General features: G+C 43.3%; 1 protein-coding gene across 1 annotated transcript in view; it reads left to right on the top strand.

The window, feature by feature from the left end:
* Nucleotides 1-19818, top strand: part of gfra1a (gdnf family receptor alpha 1a) — a 148870-nt gene extending 129052 nt beyond the window's left edge. The window contains exons 9-12 of the mRNA XM_083775331.1: nt 5784-5962; nt 14140-14187; nt 15928-16379; nt 16754-19818. Coding sequence (XP_083631457.1) covers nt 5784-5962; nt 14140-14187; nt 15928-16083 — 383 coding nt within the window. The 3' untranslated portion in view covers nt 16084-16379; nt 16754-19818. The remainder of the gene's footprint in view (nt 1-5783; nt 5963-14139; nt 14188-15927; nt 16380-16753) is intronic.
* Nucleotides 19819-22252: the final 2434 nt, after the last annotated feature.

Raw genomic sequence — 22252 nt, 5'->3', positions numbered from 1 at the left:
GTCTGGAGCAACGGAAGCTCTGATCATGAGTACGTCATACAGTCTGGAGCAACGGAAGCTCTGATCATGAGTACGTCATACAGTCTGGAGCAACGGAAGCTCTGATCATGAGTATGTCATACAGTCTGGAGCAACGGAAGCTCTGATCATGAGTACGTCATACAGTCTGGAGCAACGGAAGCTCTGATCATGAGTACGTCATACAGTCTGGAGCAACGGAAGCTCTGATCATGAGTACGTCATACAGTCTGGAGCAACGGAAACTCTGATCATGAGTACGTCATACAGTCTGGAGCAGCGGAAGCTCTGATCATGAGTACGTCATACAGTCTGGAGCAACGGAAGCTCTGATCATGAGTACGTCATACAGTCTGGAGCAACGGAAGCTCTGATCATGAGTACGTCATACAGTCTGGAGCAGCGGAAGCTCTGATCATGAGTACGTCATACAGTCTGGAGCAACGGAAGCTCTGATCATGAGTACGTCATACAGTCTGGAGCAGCGGAAGCTCTGATCATGAGTACGTCATACAGTCTGGAGCAGCGGAAGCTCTGATCATGAGTACGTCATACAGTCTGGAGCAACGGAAGCTCTGATCATGAGTACGTCATACAGTCTGGAGCACGGAAGCTCTGATCATGAGTACGTCATACAGTCTGGAGCAACGGAAGCTCTGATCATGAGTAAGCGATAAAACGGAAGTGAAGCCTCTCATCCAGTTCCGTTTCGTCTTTACAGTCGCACAAATTAATCCTAATATGAATCGAAATCATCTAAGCATATTATGATAAGCTTGCTTGCTTAGCAGAAATAGAACAAAAGAAAATCTTTAGTTCTTTTTAAATATATTTTCTTGAACGGAAATGCCAGCTTCCTTACTCGGATTTTAGGAGGTTTAGTAGTTCCAGATTCTATAATAGCATTCGGAGATTGTGAAATAGTTATGGTATGGCTCTGGCTCATGGACTAAGAACCCGGGCCAGTTCAACAACCCTGGTGGAAAAGGGGCCATGATGGTTGAGACTAGAGACATGCACTTTTCTGCCGTATAGCGCTTTTCCAATGTGACACCCCGACAGGCCGACACGTTTGTTGAATTTGAATTTGAACTTGGCTGTGCCAGGAGGACGCACAGAAAACAATAATCCCAACGGTGCTGTTCTGTTAGTCACTGTTGAACACCATTACCAGCTGGACACCCTGGGTTTAAACCATTTTGACCTGAGATCAGATTATTTATTTTTTTGAAAATGACCGTTTTCTGAAAAAGCTATGTTTCTATTTCAGTCGTTCCCGCCCAAAATGTGTTAACCCATTTAGGCCTGAGGCCGATTCTACGCATGTCTTCTAAATCCTAACCGTTTTCTGAAACACGTAATGTTGCCATTCAGTGGTTCTAAAAAAATTTCACGTCATGGACCCGCGGAATTATATGTATTTGAACCCCCATCTCAAAATATTATTGTTATTCCAGGGATCCCCAGAAGCAAAGATGTGAGCTGAGAATATATAAAACTGATGAAGGCCGTTCACGGCCGAAACGTTGTGCCTTATTTATGGTGTATTGAATAAAAAGCAAACACCTTGGAGCAAACCTGTGTGCGGACCAGGGGGGCAGTCAGCCAGATATTTCGTGAAGCCTCATTTGAAATCGGTAGTTCATATAATGGCCTGTTGTGGCGCTGGACTGGACCCAAATAGCTCCATAGAGGCCCATGTATTTTGGCCCAACTTCACCTAGACTGTATTACCTTAATAAACATGGTCATGAATACTTTCTTCTTCCAGTCACTAGTTTAAAGTCTCATTTCTAATGTCATAATATTATTTTTGGAAAATTATGGTCCCATTAATTAAAATAATGACCATAAAGTCGCGTATGTTCTGAGGGGCGTGGCTACCGTTACCGTCTATGATCGGGATTCCCCTCCCACTCAAGAGTCTTCTCCTCCCACTCGAGTCAAAATAAAAACCAACGGAGAAGAAGGGGGGAAGTCCCGCCTCGTTGTCTGGGCAGCCAATGGCCAGCTGGACCCAAACGGAGCCAGCCAATGGCCAGCTGGTCCAAAACGGATCTAGAAAGATGGCGATTTACAGTGCATTAGAATGCAAGGGATTTCAGGCTTCATTTTACGTTCATGTTAGACCCGGGGAACGCTTTGTCCATATTTTTTACAGTCTATGGTGCGGACTCTCCTCTCTTCACTGTATTTACCTTAGTCCAGCACCAGACAGGAACTGGATGTGCGCTAGCCACCTACCTTTTTATAATGTATAAAACTGACACATTTCCCCGGATTGAATTAGTCAAAACGTCTCATTACACAGTGAAATCCAGAGACAAATGGACCTGGTGTAAGGGTCTAAAGGATTTAGCTCTTTATCTGCTGGGAGTCGACTGATCCAAGCGCTAAACTTTCATATCGGACTGCACAGTAAATGTCACACACAGCAATATGATGGTATCATGTTTGTTCAAACACACCACACTGTTTGATTCTCTACAAGGGCAAGAGAACGCTGTTGTCATTAATACTTTGTGGCTGATCCTGCATGTGTGCTCGTACAGTATCTGACAGTAAATGTGTGTGCGCGCGCGTGTGTGAAAGAATCGGCAGTGTTATTGACTTTGTTTCCATGAGTATCTGTACCACAGGTGACGTATACTGTATGTACTGTATGTACTATAGTGATGTATTAGTGGTGCCTGCCATGCAGGAACTAAAATGGCTAATGTCTCAGGCTATATGCCCTTTTGACTATAGATTGCTTTATGCTCTAATACTTTCATGAATTGAACAGTCTGGGTTTATTTTTCTTTGACAAATACTGCCGGAAGTTTGTGTTTTGACGGAGGGGTTGCATTCAGGTTTCATCTCAGTGGAAACTGGCATTTAGCACTCTCTTTGAAATCAGATGGGAGCATTTAGTAGCTACGAAATAGCACTAGCTGTACTGTACACATACAGTGTGTATACCAGCTCAGCTCAAAAATAAGAATCAAAATGTAATGAAGGAAAATAGAAGAATAGAAGAATGTATTCATGATAAGACATCTTTGTTTGCTGCTTGGCTTACTGCAGGTACAGTATATTGATATGCTTTGAGAAATTCGCAAACAATAAAATGTAATATTGAAAGACCAGAAAAATCACAAATAATTAAAGTTTGCTCTATTAAAGCAAACATATCGTGCGGCTCCAGATAGAATTGTAATACGATTTTGGGCCAAAGATGGCTCTTCTGATAATAACGGTTGCCTACCCCTGCCCTAGCGTGTGCGCGTGCGTGCGTGCGTGCGTGCGTGCGTGCGTGCGTGCGTGCGTGCGTGCGTGCGCGCGCGCGCGCGTGTGTGTGTGTTCATATTCAGCCAACTTTAACGGCACAGGAAGTGTTTGTCTTTTCCCTGGAGATATCTCACAGGGAAACGGAATAAAAGAGAATCACCGAGATGTGAAGATGTGTCATCATCTGAATAATAAACATTTAACTCATCACTATAACTCACCAGCACAGACATGCACGCACACATGCATCGCACAAACATCAGGCACGCACACACACACACGCACACACACACACACACTCCTGGCATCCCGGAGTTTAGACTTGTGTGCCTTGCCACCACCATAAACACACGTGCACACACACACAGCGTAATGAGTGTTTGTTTGGAGAAGCAGAGGAAGCTCTGCACCATGAATGTCCTCATCAACCCTCTACGGCTCCGTACCCGACATGGGGAGCGCAGGCTCACTGAATATTTAAAAGCCAGAGGATCCATTACCAAGATCACTAGGGGGTTTTACCTGCACCAGTGGTGGAAAATGTACTCTCGTTTTTTTTTTACTTGATGTAAAATAATCAATACTGCAAATAATAGAAATAATGTAATGAGTTACTTGCCACCACTGGCCACCATTGTGCCCTCCATAGGGGCAATACTATAAGGGCAACAGTATGCCACAAGGTGCATGCGTGTCACACAAAGAAAATGGGCCTATATCTGTCCGATTTTGCACATGCATGAATATATCAGTGGGGTTAAAGAGCCTATGCAAATATCTCCAGACTATTTCTTTAGTGTTATAGGGGGTCACTTAAAATGGATTCACTGACCCTGGAACAAAGGAAGATCATTATTTTTTCTAACGGCCTGGTGCATAATATGTGTGCATATATACTACAGTATATGGTGTGTGTACGTATGTGTTTCTTTGACTTCAAAGTCGTAGCGGGCTATTAATAGGTCCCACTAATGGACTGCAGCGGTAAATAGCCATGTCAGCATTCCAGGTTTTGCTATCACGTCTACATAATAGATTCACCAGACAGTCACAAGCCTATACTTAGGGTCCTAAGTACCTTCTAACTCACCTGCAATTATGGTAGAGTAGGCCAGGCTCAACAACGCGTGACACCGTTTTAATGGACACCCCCAATCAAAAGCGGGCAAACTGTGCTCTCTTTACCCTAGATATTATGTTTGATGTTGAAAGGCAAATTGGATTAGTTCACAGCAAAGAACTTCAGCTCATTGCCCCCGATGCGTATATGCAATTGACATTAAGCCAGAGCTATAGTGGTTATAAGGCTATGAAGACTAAATTAAATGATGTTATGAAACATTCATGAGCCTTCATACATGTGCAAAAATGAAGGGCTTTGACACCTGCAATCAGACAGCCTTCCACTGTGTAGATTATTTATACGGCCTAGAGGGAGAGAGGGGGAGATTTTATGGGATACATTCATACTGTATGAACGACAATAAAATATAAAATTGGCTTGATTCTCAAATATAAATATATATATAGGCTATTTCTTTTTAATCCTCCAATGAGAATAAATAGCCTGTTCTGTCTTGATGAATTGAAAACCTACAACTTTGATCTGTCCTACAGTATGAACTGTTTAGTTTTTAGTTTTTTTTTATTGTCTACGCAAATGTTGTCTTTGCCAATGTCCCTGTGACTGCCTCCCTGTACCGTTGGGGTGTAGAGCAGACAACCACACTTCTCCTCCGATACACATGCAGTGACAGCTGCTTCTTTTCACCTCAGCCTGGGTTGCCAAGTCTGCTTATTTCCCGCGACTTTTGGCTTATTTCTTTCAGAGTTGCTTTTTATTTTCTAGTCGCGAGTTGCGTTTTATTGGGCTTGTTGAGCCCTCCCACACATGCACGCACGCACGCACGCACGCACGCACACACATACACCCACACACGCCTCCCTCAAGTCATTACGACAATGAAGCATGTTAGGCTAATTAGTATAATGAATGACCAAAACATGAATTAACATAGACAATAGACATACATAGTATTTATAATAATGCTTTTTATTAGGATTATATTGCCATATATTATTGGGCTTGTTTTGGCTTGTTTTTCGTGGAGAAATTTGGCTTTATTTCTCCTGCAAGAGTTGTCCGTTTTTTTTGGAAATGGGTTGGGGCTTAGTTCTCTCACGAGAGTTGGCAACACTGGGAAAGCGTAACGTGTGCAGAGGAACATGCTATCCCTCCCAGTTCTATCCCCTGCTGCAGGTGCCCCGACCAACCTGTAGGGGTCACTATAGTCCCCTGCTGCTCACTGCCCAACTGCAAACACAGCCACAAGTTGTGTGTGTTGGAGTGCCCCACTTTAGGGAGGCACTGTGAAGGATCCACAGGTATACTTTACCACCCCTGCTTCTAATGACGACTCACTACTATGTGGCGGGATGATGCATTTTATGTATTTCTCTAGAATGTCACAAAACTACTATCCGTCTCTCTCTAGGTAACGCCATCCAGGCCTTCGGGAATGGCACCGACGTGGGGGTGTGGCAGCCCATGCCTCCGGTGCAGACCACCGCCTCCACCACCGCGCCGTACCAGAGGAGCCGCGAGCGCAGCCCCAACACCATCGACAACCACATCAACACAGACGGCTTCTACCACTTCTGTGGCAGCCTGCAGGTTAGAAGTTTTTGTATCTTGTCTTGCCCCATGTATTTGTTTGTCTGTCTGTCTGTCTGTCTGTCTGTCTGTCTGTCTGTCTATGTGGCTGCAGATGTATAAGTCTATATACCTCTGTGATAATTTCATTCCGAATGTCAAACAAGCTGGAGCCAGCTTGTTGGGAGGCACAGTCGTGCTATAGTACTGTCCCTCAACCAGAGTTCCGTGTAACTCCCTGCAGTCCCAACAAAGGAACAGAGATAAAAAATAAATGTTTTGACCGTTCAGCGGTGGTAGCAGTCATTTGGCTGTTGAAAGAGGCTGTCCAGCAGATAAACCTAAATAAACAGTGGTGAAAGTGCCACTAGTCAGGAATAATTACCTCCTCATCCAGATCGGCTAATTTTCACTGTTTGTGAGGACGCACACACAAACAGAGCCGCCACAGAGAAAATTGTTATTTTGAGGGTCGGCTTGGCACTTTTTGGCACATTTTGTTGCCCCCCCTCGGCGCGTTGCCCTATACTCGCAGCGCGTACTGCGCATATAATGTATAGCGACGGCCCTGCAACATCATATCTAATTGACATACACAACACAATATAGCCTACACAGTAACGTATGTGTGAACAAGTAACCAACATACATCTCCATAGTATATAACCAGCCTCTAAAATAGGTGACATGACGGGGTATACAAGTAATGAGGAGTGCTGTATCTAAGTGTGCAGCCAGGAAGGGGTGTGTGTGTGGGGTCAAATCATGTCCTGACTGCCTTGTAGCACATCAGTGCTTTGACTGGGCGAGCACTGAGCAGCAAGCAGAGGCCACGTACAGTACGTACGTACGTACGCACGTACGTACAGTACGTCTGAAGGGAGCACAGAAGGGGCAAGGCATGGACATGTATAGGGAAGGGAGGAGGCATGCCGCTGCATTCTGTTTGAAGGGGTTTGAGTGAGCATGTGTATGCCGGTGGACTTGCAATATAGTCTAGCCTGGAAGTGATTGAGACTTGGATATGAATCCATTTTGGTGGTCGGGAACCCCTTTTGGGTGTTAGCGTTACGTTATGCTCTAGCTATTGGAGAAATAGCAGATCTACAAGCTCACAGCGCGCCACCGAGTGGCGCGCTGCGAGCTTGTAGGTCTGCTATTTTTTGAAGAATCGCGAAAAGTGACATGAAAGTGTTTTTAGAACGACTGACATAGAAAAACATGGCTTTTTCAAGAAAACAGTCAGGATTTAGAAGACGATTGCAGAGTCGTTCCCAGGTCAAAATGGGTTAAAGCTTGTCTGTGAAAAGGGGTCTGATCCGATACTGTGTCCTTCTCCAACTCTCAGTATTAAAATCCAATAGTGACAGAGTAGTGCAGGGCAGGCAGGCACATGTAGCCATCCACACAGGGCTGACTATAACGGGACGTCTGACTTATGGGCACTATCCCCGACACGTTGTACACAATATCTCAGGTTCGATTCCAGTTGCAGACTTAATTGCACTGCCCGCCTAATACCTAATGTAGCCCAAAACGTTAAAGGACCACTTCACCACTTTTCAACCTATCTTCATATAATAGGTCCTCACTAATAATCATGAAGAAATTGTGCAATGTTTTTCTACTCAGTCTGTGACTCATAGGAGGGCTGTGGGCAGTTCAGAAACCGTCTTCCAGTGACATCATCGATGGGGAATACAAGCTAATAGAAACTGCAGGATTTCTAGTCCTGAAAAGTTGCAATGCGAAAATGGAAGCCATCGTTCTCACGATAATGAAAATCAAAATATTTTTGTATATATTTTGTATAAAATAAATCTGCCTAATGATGATGTCACTGGAAGACAGTTTCTAAACTGCCCACAGCCGTCCGATGAGACACAGACTGAGTAGGAAAGAATCGTGCAATTTTTTCATGATTATTAGTGAGGACCTATTATATGAAGATAGGTTGAAAAGTGGTGAAGTGGTCCTTTAAGACAAAAATATTTATTCAGAACATAATTCAGAACAGTTGACGTCAGACAAGCAATGGGACCGTACATTTCAGCTGTGAAACTGATTGAATCCAACCAAGCAATCTTAAGGGGCATTCACCCCTCAGACACGGCAATGTCAGACACAGCAATTCACAATGGGTGTGTGTGGAGTGGAAGGGGAACATGCACTAAAGCACAACATCCCCTTGATGCTATTGAGCAAATGACATGCAATTAACCAACCATTCTCTCTCTCTCTCTCTCTCTCTCTCTCTCTCTCTCTCTCTCTCTCTCTCTCTCTCTCTCTCTCTCTCTCTCTCTCTCTCTCTCTCTCTCTCACACACACACACACACACAAACAAGGTTACTAATTGAGTAGTTTTAAGTAGCTGTAAAATCCATAGTTATTTGTACAATTTTTACATGTGAGATTTCATGAACACTCTGGATATAATGTGTCCAGTATGTTGGGCATCGTTACTTTAGTAAGTAACGTCGTTAGGTTACTGGATTACTGCCCATACAAATAATCCTGTTTAGTTACAAATTACCTTCTGAGAAAAGTAACTTTATTTTCTTAAATGCTTGCGCAAGTTGGTTACATTGTATTACTGCCAGTGCCTATAGCGTCTTTGCGCCTCATTACACATATTAATTAACTTAATGAATTAACTTAAAACAAGTAATGAATGATACAGTATACACACCATACTGACCATAGACAATATCCCCTTTACAGCTCTCTCTTTATTAACGAATATAATTTGCCACAATCGCCTGTGTGTGTGTGTGTGTGTGTGTGTGTGTGTGTGTGTGTGTGTGTGTGTGTGTGTGTGTGTGTGTGTGTGTGTGTGTGTGTGCGCTCGCGCGCGCGCCGCATGGCTATCGAGACAGACTATGTTTTGCAATGATTCACTCTGTGGACAAGTCTGTCAGACAACTCTCTTCTCTCTTCCTAACAATTGCACAGTCACGCACACACAGACACACACACACACACACACACACACGCTCACGCGCACACGCACACACACACCGAGACAAACACTCACAGTAATAAGCAAAAGGCCATTGACTCCCGAACCCGTCCACTTCCTGCACAGTGACGGCTCAGCAGCAGTCACAACAACAATACATTTACTGTGCACAGTGAGGCTTGAAAGAAACAAATCAAAAGTGCAGGGGGAGAGGAGCGAAGCCAAGCAGTGGAGGGTGTTCTATATCGTCTGGAATGGCAGGGGGAAGGAGAGGCTCCCAGGCTCCCAGAGAGAGAGACACTCTGTTTTAAGAGCTTAAAGGGAAACGGCCCTGCAGCTGCCAGCCTGCGCCTCCTCCCAACCTGCTGCCTGTCGGTGTTTGTTCACACATCTATACCCCAGGCTGCTGCGTGCATCATCGCTCAGATGTCGCAGAGCTCAGAGTGAACACACAAAGCGCAAAGGGGAGGTGAGCTTTATAACCACTTAACCACTTCAACACCCTCTGATCGCATGAAACAGACCGGAAGGTTGTTACATACATGTGGGCTTCATGTATGTAATTGGGTACTGGGTACTATATAGTACTGATTCAGCTCTCAGCCTCAGGTCCTCTGCGTGGGAGGAGACCTATACCCGCTTCGTGCCGCCTCTCATCAAGCTCGGCCCATCATCAGAAGAAAGCTGTCCACCGGAGCCCTATTTAAAGGACAACTTGAGTTTTTTTCAACCAAGGTTCATGTTTTAGGTCGTTATTAGAGAAAGTAAAAGATGAATGTAATCTTTTCTTCATTTGCTGCTTTCTTTCATTTTAGGGATTTTGGCTGTTTATGACAGGGGGGGCGGGGGCATTCGAGCATGGGGCTAAATATGTATTTTTTTACAAAATGTCATAGCGATTTTTTAATTTATTATTTACTCTAGTCCTACTAAACCCCAAGAAATTACGTCTGGCCACAAAAGATCACGAGATCTACTGAATGTGTCAAACTGACATATTGAGCCTATGACACACAGTGTGGCTTCCCCCCAGTAGGCCTCCTTCACATTCAGTAGATCCTGTGATCTTCCGTGGCCAGATGTAATTTCCTGGGGTATATTAGGACTATAGTAAATAATAAAAAAATAAATCGCCATAATATTTTGTAAAGAAATACATATTTAGCCCCATGCTCGAATGCCCCCGCCCCCCTGTCAAAAAACGTTAAATCCCTAAAACGAAAGAAAGCAGCAAATGAAGAAAAATTAACACTCCTCTTTTACTTTCTCTAATAACAACCTAAAACATGAACCTTGGTTGAAAAAAACTAAAGTTGTCCTTTAAGAACCGCTATCAGCTGTGTGCGTTGGCAGTGTGCTAGACACTGTCCATGTACTGTATGGAGATGGTGAGTGTGTACGTGGTCTGATGCATTATTTGTGGAGGATGCATGGCTGTGAGCTGAGGAGCTATGATGGAATGACGGGCAGTACGTGGGCAGGTTGACTGGCAGGCATATGGAGGAGTGATCCTGAGCACAGGAGAACTAATTACTGACCTGGAGGTTTGCGAAGCGTGATCGTGTTATACCGCTGGAGCTGAAACAACAAAACCACGTGACAATAAATGGTGCCTTTTATCCAAGGTCGCTTTATAGAGGCATTCACCCGTTCACACTCCGATGCAGGAGGAAACCATGCAAGGCACCACCAACCTGCACAGCACGGGAGCAATTTGGGGTTCAGTGTCTTGCTCAAGGACACCCCCCCCCCCCCCCCCCCCTGTGCGTTGAGGTGAAGTGGGTGAAGAAGAGTCAGGGTTTATATATGCAGGAGAGGTGACGAGCGAATGGATGGCAGCTGTCGACCGAGGGAGGTGATGGAGCTGGTTGTAGGCAACTGAGCTGGATGAACGGGCACGCACGCACGCACACACACACACACACGCACACACACACACACACACACACACACACACACACACACACATGTACACACACACGTAGAGAGTCCAACAGGGGACACAGAAGGAGAGGGAAACAAACACAAGGGAAGATACTGACATATCAGACTCTCTCTCTCTGTGTCTCCCTTTCTCTCTCTCTCTCTCTCTCTCTCTCTCTCTCTCTGTGTCTCCCTTTCTCTCTGTGTCTCCCTTTCTCTCTCTCTCTCTCTCTCTATCTGTTCACTTGCTTCCTCAGTATGTTGTTTTTGTGTGATATGGTTGTGATTCGTCTTAAATCTGGCTTGGAAATGCAGTCAAGTTCTCTCTTGTGAGTTCTCTCACTATCCACTGTTAACATCCTACAGTACACACACAATTTCCAGCATGCAAGCATGCACACATGCACGCACGCGCACACACACACACACACACACACACACACACACACACAAGCGCAAGGCTATAGGCTACTCATAAATACATGGCCACAAGGCCCTTGGGCAAAGTCAGACTGTTCTTATGAATATAGTTGACTCCCAAAGCAAGCGGCAAAGCGCCCCAGACAAAATATGGAAATCAAACGCATATGCTAATGTGACTTTTTTAGAAGCAAACAACAGGCAACAGAGCAGGTGTCAGTCACGTGGACAAACACACGAGAGCAAAGAGCCAGCCATCTTTGGTTCTGTGAAATGAAATGGGTTTGCACGTGGAGATTAGATACCGCAGCGTGTTTAATCAAAACAACTAGCATTATCATAGCGCAGTGTACCAGATGGAAGTTCATAATTACGACCAGAACCGCACGGCTTTCTCAGAATCCTGATCGTGATCAAGGGCAATTCCAATTTACCTGAACTAAACATCCCAGGTTTTTTTGATACGCCCACACTAATTATAGTATATCGCTCAAGGAAACATATCTCGAGCTAAGATAATCACCACACCGCTCCGCTTTGCAATCATCTGCAATATGAAAACACCATCATCATACTATCAACACCTCTAGGACTCCAGATGCAGGTGAAACTTCTTCACAGAAGGCTTAGAAACTAGGCGTGCAACTTCATTTAATTGTGTATACAAATGTATTTAGATGCAGACATTCTTTATGTTTTTCTTTATTTCAAAAACCCGCGAGTTGTATGCTGAAGTATAAAATAGGGCGCAAGTGGTTCATCGGGCTAATCAATTAGATTTTATTTTCGTGTCAATTTGTTGATGTAATACAAAAATGGATTTCAACATTATTTGATTCATTTGAAAGAGTCATTGATATAATCACTACGGAAATCTTTTCCAAACCATTTCCTTAAGTCTTTGTACTCCTGAGGTAAAGAGCCTGTTTGAATCACTAATCTTTATGTAGAGGCCTGCAAATTCACTATTATTTATCCTTCCGCCAGAGCATTTTCTACGTGCAATTTTGTCCCGAAGGAAAAGTGTTTTTATTTCATTTATAACAACCTAAAGTATTTCTCTCTTCCACTGGCTCTACCTCTGCCTGATACAGAACATCCCTGCTTTTGGTCTGAGACTACTCTCTGGATACATGTATCATTATGTCATACCGCACGCACGCACGCACGCACGCACGCACGCACGCACGCACGCACGCACGCACGCACGCACACGCACACGCACACACACACACACACACACACACACACACACACACACACACACACACACACACACACACACACACACACACACGCACACACAAAATCTATTGTATAAACCCAGTGTGTGCAAGCATGTCTTCGTAATTCATTTGGTAGCATTCAATTATCACCTCACAATTAGGACATTGTGACTGTACATACTATAATAAGTATACCCTGCAACCGTGCATAATAATATGTGTCATTATTTACATTATTCATACTGTAATGCGACCCATAGGGATGAAAAACAAACTGATGCAACAAAAACAAAAATAACCAGCGGGGCTCAGGGGGGCTTTCAACCATATAAAGCGTGCACCCACCCACTGCGGGAACATTACCTCACACACCCTCATTCTGTATACCGTATACGTGCACCGTGCATGTGTGTGTGTGTGTGTGTGCTCGCGGGCGCCACGCAGCCATGCCCACGTGCGTGTGTGTGAGCAGAGGAGAACGAAAGAGCAGAAATGAGTGTATACGTGTTGAATTTGAGATGAGACCTGCAGTGTGTGATTGTCCTTCTGTTCTAAGCGTTTCCTCCTCTATCAAAGCGGTGGTTGTTTTGTTTTACATTTGTTTGTCTACTGACTCATAGAGAGATGATTGGTCATTTGGAGCAGCTGCGATGATGACGAGGCGTATACAATGCAGAAAGGAGGGACACCCGCACACCGCCACTTGCTATAGGTTCAGAGCATTTATTTAAGAAGCAACGTTTCGGTCTTGCGACCTTCCTCAGGCTTTGTCCACTGACTTAACTTGATTTCCATTCCACTTGAGTTCGGGTTTTCAGACGGAACGTTCATGTCCTTTTACTCATGCTACCCGACGAAAAAGCCAGTCACTGCTTTATTAGTATGTATTAAAAATGCATTATCGCACTGTATTTCATTATTATTATCATTATAAATGTATATGCGAATTATTAAAACCCGTAAAGCATCTCTGTAATATTCTTTATTTTTGCGTTGGCTTTTCAAAAAGTGACAGATGCAGAAGGTCACGAGCAGCGTGTGCCTCTGCTATTCATGAACATTTTTGGAAAGACCTTGAAAGTGTGAGAAATCTTCTAAATCCTCCAGTTTTCTGAGATTTTCACGGTTTTTCAAAAATAGCAGACCTACAAGCTCGTAGCTTGTAGATCTGCTATTTTTCAATAGCTAAATTATAACAATGTTTAAAACACCAAAATGGGTTAAAATAATTCACGCACATTTCTGTTTTTATTTTGGTTACATTACCATTTTCATCTAACCGGGTAGTATTGTTGTCATCTACGAGGTGATTACAGTTCTTACCTTTACAAATTGCATTTTCGTGGGCTCCATTTGCCTGTGATTGTTTTGGGATATGCGGTGTCTCTTGTTGCAAGAAAAGCCAAAGAGCACTGATTACAATACATTCATCAAGTACACTCGTACAAAAATGAGTGTAGTGCTATATTTCCCAAAGATATACTGTATAGGGGAGAGTAGAATGTCTGGAACAATGAACACACCCCATGGACTGTACGGTCTACAGTGTACGTTACTGTATGTACTGTATGTGAACTGTTTGCCATAATGTGAAGTGATTTCCGTGTGCAATTTTTATGTTTGGGGACGGTAATATTGACCAAAATGATCCATATGTTTCTGTCTCACAGGCTCAGAAACTGAAGTCCAACTCCACTGTTGATGGCGTTCTGTGCGTGGTAAGGACACGCACACACGCACGCACGCACGCACGCACGCACGCACGCACGCACGCACGCACACACACATGCATACACACACACACACACACACACACACACACACACACACACACACACACACACACAGGAGTTGCTCCCTGCATTGGGAAAGGCTGCTCACTGCTGCTAATGGTCGGGATGGATTAAATGCAAACAAAACAAATTATGGGTATGTGTGAATGTACACATACAAATACACTTAGCTTAATTTAAGGCACTCCACTTTGTGTTATGCCAGCGACACCCACAGCCGTGATATACTGGACTGCAATCACGATATATCTTGCTCTTTAGTGTTATTGCTTATTGCAGGATAAGTATCAAAACATATTCCACAGGGTTTCACCATTCATCAACAGATGAAACTGTAATGTTTGCCAATGTGCCCACACTTTCTCTGGTTTAGGCATTAACAAAAACTCTTAAGGCACCACTTGACAATTGACCGTAAGAATGAGTATACGAAAAACAACTCATAGGTTGACTAAATTAAATATGAAATTAAAATACCTGTCTGGTGGAGTTAAAGGTAGGGTAAGTAATACATCACTGAGGATACGTCCATGCGATGTATTTCGTTCTGAGGTATTCTATTCATAGTGACTCATAGGAATAGACTATGTGACAACCGGGTATAGTCTGGTGACCACCGGAGAGACGGGTGACAGCCGGAATGTAGACGGCACCCCGGGGGAGCAGTATGGGTTAGCGCCCCAGCCTGCGTCCTCCGCGAGGAGGACGCCCAAAAAACCTTCGGTGAGGCCTTTAGGAGGGGCCATTCGAGCCGCAAGCAGAGCTTGCAGTACCACCGTTGCCCAGCGGTGGAGCCTGCGGAACCATTGCGGCTCAAGAATCCACCACTCCTGAATGAAGTGTCTGGTGCTGGGGGTCTGGTGCAACGCACAGGTCCTGGCGGTACTCCTGGTGAGAGCAGGAGTGGACCTGGTGAGACGTAGGAGGACTGGAGTCAACCTAGCCTATAGTCTCTAGTCCCCCCACCATGACACATTCCGTATCTCCTTGAGACAAGACACATACTTTGCCTCTGACCCCAGGGTCAAAGGTCACTGGGCCCCTATGAGACCATGGCAGCCTTCATGCCTGCCTTTGTAATCTCCTTGGTCTTTGTAGACTCTTTGAGGCTGAAATGGGATGGCTGTTTATCTGGTGGCTTTTAAAGTTCACTGTAAATGTCATTGTGCCATAATAAGGCGGCGTTATATGCACTGGACTGACATTTAGCGGAAGCAGGGACGGGTCTGGAGGAGATGACCCAACCACTGGTTCCCTCCCTGCTTTATTAGCATTTTCATCTGCACTCTAAACACACACAATATGAATTCATTTTCATCTGCACTCTAAACACACACAATATGAATGCTCGCAGTCTCTGACACGAAGAAGATGCCTTGGCCTTTTGGTTACGAAAATAGCCTTTCTTTTCCTCACTGAAAACGAATATGCTTCTACAGAGGTGCACGTAATATTCTATCCTTACAGTCATACTGTGTCAAAGTCATTCATTTTAATCATCTTTTTGGTGACTTCTTTCTTTCTTTCTTTCTTTCTTTCTTTCTTTCTTTCTTTCTTTCTTTCTTTCTTTCTTCCTTCTTTCCTTCTTTCCTTCCTTCTTTCCTTCCTTCTTTCCTTCCTTCTTTCCTTTCCTTTCCTTTCTTCCCCCTTTTCTCTCACACACAGGATCCTCAGATTGATGGCCCTGGCACGTCTAATGCTATCCCGAGAAACTCAGCGGTACCAAGATGGCCTCCACCAGGCCTGGCCCCTCTGCTTCCCCAGCTGCTCTGGCTGTGGTATTACGCCCTGCGAGCGCTCTCCTCGGCGGCCATCTTGTAGCCTATAGCCACCTCACAGCAACAAACAACCACGGACTGACGAACATATTTGTATAAAAAAAAGAAGAAGCTGAAAGAGATATTATATTCTCTGTTACTAATACCTGTTGTATTTCCCCTCATCATTTGTATTCCTGTTTTCTTGTTCCTTTTTTGTTATTATGAATTGTTTTTTTTTGTTGGAAGCTTTATCTTTGTGTTGCAGTCGTGCGCTAAATCAGTGATCTTAATTGTTAACTCAGTTTGGCTAAGTGTTCCTTTTGGGTTAGTCGAGAAAGAGTCTATGTACCTCACTAGGTGACCGTGAGAAAGAGTCTATGTACCTCACTAGGTGACCGTGAGAAAGAGTCTATGTACCTCACTAGGTGACCGTGAGAAAGAGTCTATGTACCTCACTAGGTGACCGCGAGAAAGAGTCTATGTACCTCACTAGGTGACCGTGAGAAAGAGTCTATGTACCTCACTAGGTGACCGTGAGAAAGAGTCTATGTACCTCACTAGGTGACCGTGAGAAAGAGTCTATGTACCTCACTAGGTGACCGTGAGAAAGAGTCTATGTACCTCACTAGGTGACCGTGAGAAAGAGTCTATGTACCTCACTAGGTGACCGTGAGAAAGAGTCTATGTACCTCACTAGGTGACCGTGAGAAAGAGTCTATGTACCTCACTAGGTGACCGTGAGAATTCGGACCACATTCCAACACAGAAGGACAGGCCGGCACTCAGAAACGGTCGTATATTTGATCTTTTCTCAAGTCTGCTTGTGCATCGAGACTCACCAGAGACATAGACGCTCAAGTATCGCTTCTAGCCACCCACTGCATTAACTAATGGCTGCATTAAAACAGATGGGCAGCCTTTTAGGTGTTAATTGTCTAATCTGTGGTGTATCGTGTGTTTTGATAATGGTGTTCAGCTGCTATTCCACCATTTTAACAATTCAAACAACGGACGGGGATGCTGTCGGTCACGGAAATGTGACTTAAGCACTTTGAGAAGGTTTTGACGGACAACAGAACTTTATAGCTTCAAAGTAGAGGTCTTCAGGAGGTCTACCCAAACCGGAAATACATGGCCGGGTTCGGGTCCGTGTTTCATTATGGTCAATTGTGACCAGATTTGACTGAGAGCCTGCCATCGCACAAACTACCAGATTTCCCCGGAGGAGAAAACCTTTGAGTTAATAGCACAGGCAGTCTCTTCACATACTAGAGCATGTCTGAAATAAGTGTCAGAGCTGAAATCGACATGTAAATATGAAATAAATGCTTAAACATGTAGCTATAGGTGTAATGTTAGAGACCACAGAAGTGAACCTTTCAAGCCTGTTTTCTCAACTTGCTGTTTTCTGCAAGCCATATCTCCTAAACTGGTGGGTCAAACTGAACAACCAATACATATTGGTTGTTCAGTTTGAAGCTATGATTCCCTGCTTTCATATATGACATGACAAAACGGAAAATTCAAAAAAGTCCAACGGCAATCCCTCATTCAAATCCGGTCACAATTGTATTCTATTACCGTACCTCAATTGTTTATCATTCTGTGGTGTGCCCGAGAGGATGCAGGAAGACACTACGCACTGGATATTGGAAGGAATTCCTGTGGTCCGAATAGGGTTCATCATTTAACAAAAAGGTCCATTCGATTTCGAGTCCGTCATTTTGGATCCGTTAAGTGTAAGACCTCTACTAAGACCTCAAAAGTGATTGATGCTCTTGCGACACTCAGAGGCGCTTTAACAGTGACGCTTGTTCTGAATCACATTGATACACACAATGCAGCATGCAAAAGCACAGGTGAAGACATGCACACACACACAGTCCACATCTACCAGTATAGGTAACTGAATCCACTCAGCTCATGGTAGTGATTGTACATACTTTATTACTTGTAATTGTTAGAGGTCTATGGAAGTGTCAGTGTTTCTCAGAGGAAGAGGATACAAGGATTAATGGATAACTTGCTGCTGATTTGACCAGGCGGTTTCACCTATCTTATTGATAGGGGGTTGTTAAAACTTTGCTGAGCATGACATTGTGTGGTGAGTGTCACACTGGTCCTGGCTGGCCATGCTGTATCTGTAATAACAGGAGCTGAGGGCTAAATATCTTAGGCTTATTGTTGTACTGTGTATTCAACTCTTCCTGTGTTCATACGCCATCTCTCCAAAATCTATACCCACGCAGCAAAATCAACTCAGATTGTGTAGGAATGGACCTGTCCATTTCTACACATACTCACTGAACACTGAGGATTTTACTGTACTGTACTGTACTGTACATGCGCTCAGTGTAATGTCGCATTGCCTCAGCAGTGAAACTGTCAAAAATATTAGGGGCGAGACTTCAAAATCATTGCGTTTTTGTAAACCGAGTCTGATCCATTACAGTTCATGACACGTGACTTCTGTATGTAAATTGTTGAAGCATTTTTGTATGTCTGCACTGAGGATCGCTGGGAAAAAGACACAGATTTGTGTCATAGTTGTGTTGAGTTCTCCTATAGAAAAACACCCCCTCTTTCAATCCACATTGAGAACATTAATATGATCTTGGCCTTTTTTATTATTTATCCCCGCGTCATAGGAATTTATTTATAATTCCTATGAATCTCCCAACAACGCACGCACGCACGCACGCGCGCACACACACACACACACACACACACACACACACACACACACACACACACACACAGAGAGATCTTCGTGGCATGTACAGCCATTTGGACATTAACAGAAGCATTTATGACATGCTGCCTTGGTTTCTGTGGCTTCTTGAAACATGATTAATGTATAGTAGAACTTACATGTTATTTACTGAGTTATTTACATGGTATATGTACTGTATGTATGTATTGGCTGAAAATATAATTGGGCAAATAAATGTCTGATATTTTATTTCAGAGCATTGTGAGCTATTTTGACATTCAGAGATACAGTATACATTGAATGAGATAGAATATTGTTTTTTTTATATACACATAATATGTATATTTCTCCCACTATGTACATTATTATGGAATACTAATGCATCTGATAAGAAGATATCAATGTAGCTGTCCTATACTTATTATAATACCACACTATTTCCATAGCATAATATCTTTGTATCATAGCCCCATTTATGAAGTTGCGTAATATTGCTTTTTGGAGGTAACTTACCAATTTATTTTTCTATCTTTTACTGATTTGTTTGAGTTTACTCATCTTGTGCAAAGAAAGATAAGTTGAGTTTAAAAAGGCTGATATGGAGGCAGTTTATATTTAAATAATAGATTTCAATTGTAATGCTTTTCTGAATGATACTGCTGTAGCTGTTGGCTTGCCATTGACATGTCATTACACCTGGGGAAAACAGCTTGTTGGTTTCTAGTTCAAATTTACAGAGGTTGTGATTTTGGTTGGTGATAAGAATCACAACACAATGGACAAAGATGCTGTTGTTCATTTGACCACAGGTGGAACTATGAAGACAGTTTAGGTAGAATGTGGGATAGAGGACATTGCAGTCCACTATACTTTTCAAAGGGAATAATCACAGTCTCTGAACGTTTGGAGGCTCAAATGCGGTATGTTTCTTAAACTCGTCTCATGTATATGAATTTTATATTTGAAACCAAATGTCATATCTAGATGGGTCCATGGAACTTCCAACCATGCCATGTAAATGCTGTGGAAGGGGTCCACACCACAGCATGGTTCACAAAGCGCATAGGCAGACTGTCGCGCACGTCCCCTGCTGCTCGCAGCTTAAAAACCGGGTTTTTAGACAGCTGGTGGATGGAAAACGCGGAGAAGAGCGCGTCCGGGAAGCTGTCCGTCGCGTCAGTCAGGCACGGAGGTGGACCTTCTTTTCCTTCCACCAGCTGTCTAAAAATCCGTTTTTTAAGCTGCGCGCAGCAGGGGACGTGCGAGACCACGCGCGACAGTCTGCCTCCGCTGAAAGAGCTTCTGCTATAAGCGTCTCAGTCCCGCCCCCTTTCATGACGACGCCAGGCCCAGGAAATGAATCCCAATGCATTTTTCTCATAGACATTTCAAAAGGTATTTATTTAAAGACGGTTACGCCGCGGACAAAGCCAACTCGAGTCGTGGACAACTCATGACAACAAACACAATATTTTGGACCAAACAAATAATTACAAAGAAGAACAACAACAAAAAAAGGGTTGTAACCTGCCGTTTTTTTTATTCTTTCTAATTATTTGTTCGGCCCCAAACATTTTTTTTTGTTTGTTTGTCGTCATGATTTGTCACGACAAGAGTTGGCTTTGTCCGCGGCGTAAACGTCTTTAAATAAATACTTTTTGAAATGTCGGTGAGGAAAATGAACGGAGAATCATTTCCTGGGCCCTGGTAGGGGGCGGGACTGCGACGCTAGTCTATACCCCAAGGGTGGTGGCCGTTAGGGTTCTTATAGACCACAAACTGTGGCTCAGCCTCAGCGTATGATTAAAAATAAATCCCGTTGTTGGACAGGAAGGTGAATATAGTGGCATATATTTGCATTCATCTCCATCCCCATTAGTTCTTTAAAATACCAGAGAAAATGGTAATGGGGAGGGGGTCATGCTTCAATCCTCTTCAGCTATACAGCGTAATTCAAGCTTGTGAAAATGTAAAATCTATTGTACAAAAGTTATAATTAAAGAACTGTTAAATCATCCTTAACAGCTTATATGTGGTGTCTTCTTCTTATTCATGCATTTATTTTTTACTTTTTTTTCATTCATTAATTCAGTTAGTTAGTTAGTTAGGAAGACAGCTGGAAACAATATTCTATAATATGCCTTCTTTTATTTATTTTTACAAAGTTTGCACTGCAGTCATTCAGAGCTGGTCCACCTTGCTCTCATAGGGCCTGATTCACTAAGCTGGTTGTAAGTAACATGTAAATAAAGTGACGTGCAATTCACGAAAAGGTGTTTAAATCCCTGAAATGTATGTATGCATGAATACCAGGCAGCTGCCAGATGATCGTAAAATCATAAGCACGTTCCCAATAAGTTAATTTGTAGTTACACGCCCCATTTTACACCATGAAAACAACTTCACCACCGTGCTGAAAAAGTTGAACACCACTCTCGTCAAAACATACAATAGTCGGGGTCACGGTGGCACAGTTGGTAGTGCTGTCGCCTCACAGCTAGAAGGTCCTGGGTTTGATTCCCGCTCGGGGCGCTGTGGGTGCTGGCGGCGTGTTTCCTCCTCCGCGTCATCAGTGCTATACCCGAAGGCGGGGTTGGCGAAAGGGCCTTTCTGTGTGGAGTTTGTATGTTCTCCCCGTGTCCCCTAGGGTAGGTACCCTCTCAAAAACATGCAGTAATCCTGGTCTCTAAACTGCCTCCCCCTGGCCAGCCAGGACGCCTGATGGAGGGGAAAGGAACTGGTTGGAATAACGTGCTCCTTCCACGCGCTACGTCCAACCAGGGAAACTCCCCCCTGTCAGTTGTAAAGGAGCAACTTGGACACTCAAGCATGAAGGAAGCATGAGTTAAGTCCGTTGCTCTCCCTAGGTTGGCGGAGGGTGTGTAGAGCCCAGGATCACATCACAGGATGATTGACACAGGGGTGAAAAATGGGTTACAAAATCGTGGGACAAAAAATATAAATTATAAAAAAAAAATAAAAAAAAAATACAATAGTCTTGAAAACTCCGTAGTGTACATGTCGGTGGTAATAATAATTATGAAATACTTTTTGGTGGTAATAATAATTATGAAATAATTTTCATAGTTTTCAAAATTAAGAGTCAAAATCAATCTGAATTTAAAAGGGCACCATTGAAATGAGTTTAGGAATAACCACAAGATTAATTTGTATTCAACCCTTAACTTTAAACAACCAATAAAATAATTTAAAAGATTATAAAATAATCAAATATTATTTCATTTCATTTTCATTCATAGCCTTTCTTACTTTGCATGTGTCAACAACCCTTATAGTAACTCCAACCCTTGAGCAATGAACAAACTTGTTTATCCAAAATGAATCACTTTATTTTCACACCTAAGCTAACTTAATAAAATGTGTCATAGTAATTAAACGAGAGTTAATGCAGGATTCAAATAGATTTTAAGAAACAAATTAAATTAAGTAATAATGAAATGATATGATAGATAATGTCCTTTTGCCATGAATTGGTAACTGATGAAATGCAATTCAC

This window comes from Protomyctophum parallelum (genome assembly GCF_964188405.1).
Source record: "Protomyctophum parallelum genome assembly, chromosome: 10".
Taxonomy (NCBI): Eukaryota; Metazoa; Chordata; class Actinopteri; order Myctophiformes; family Myctophidae; genus Protomyctophum; species Protomyctophum parallelum.
The sequence above is the reverse complement of the archived record's forward strand: the minus strand, read 5'-3'. Positions and strand labels throughout refer to the sequence as shown.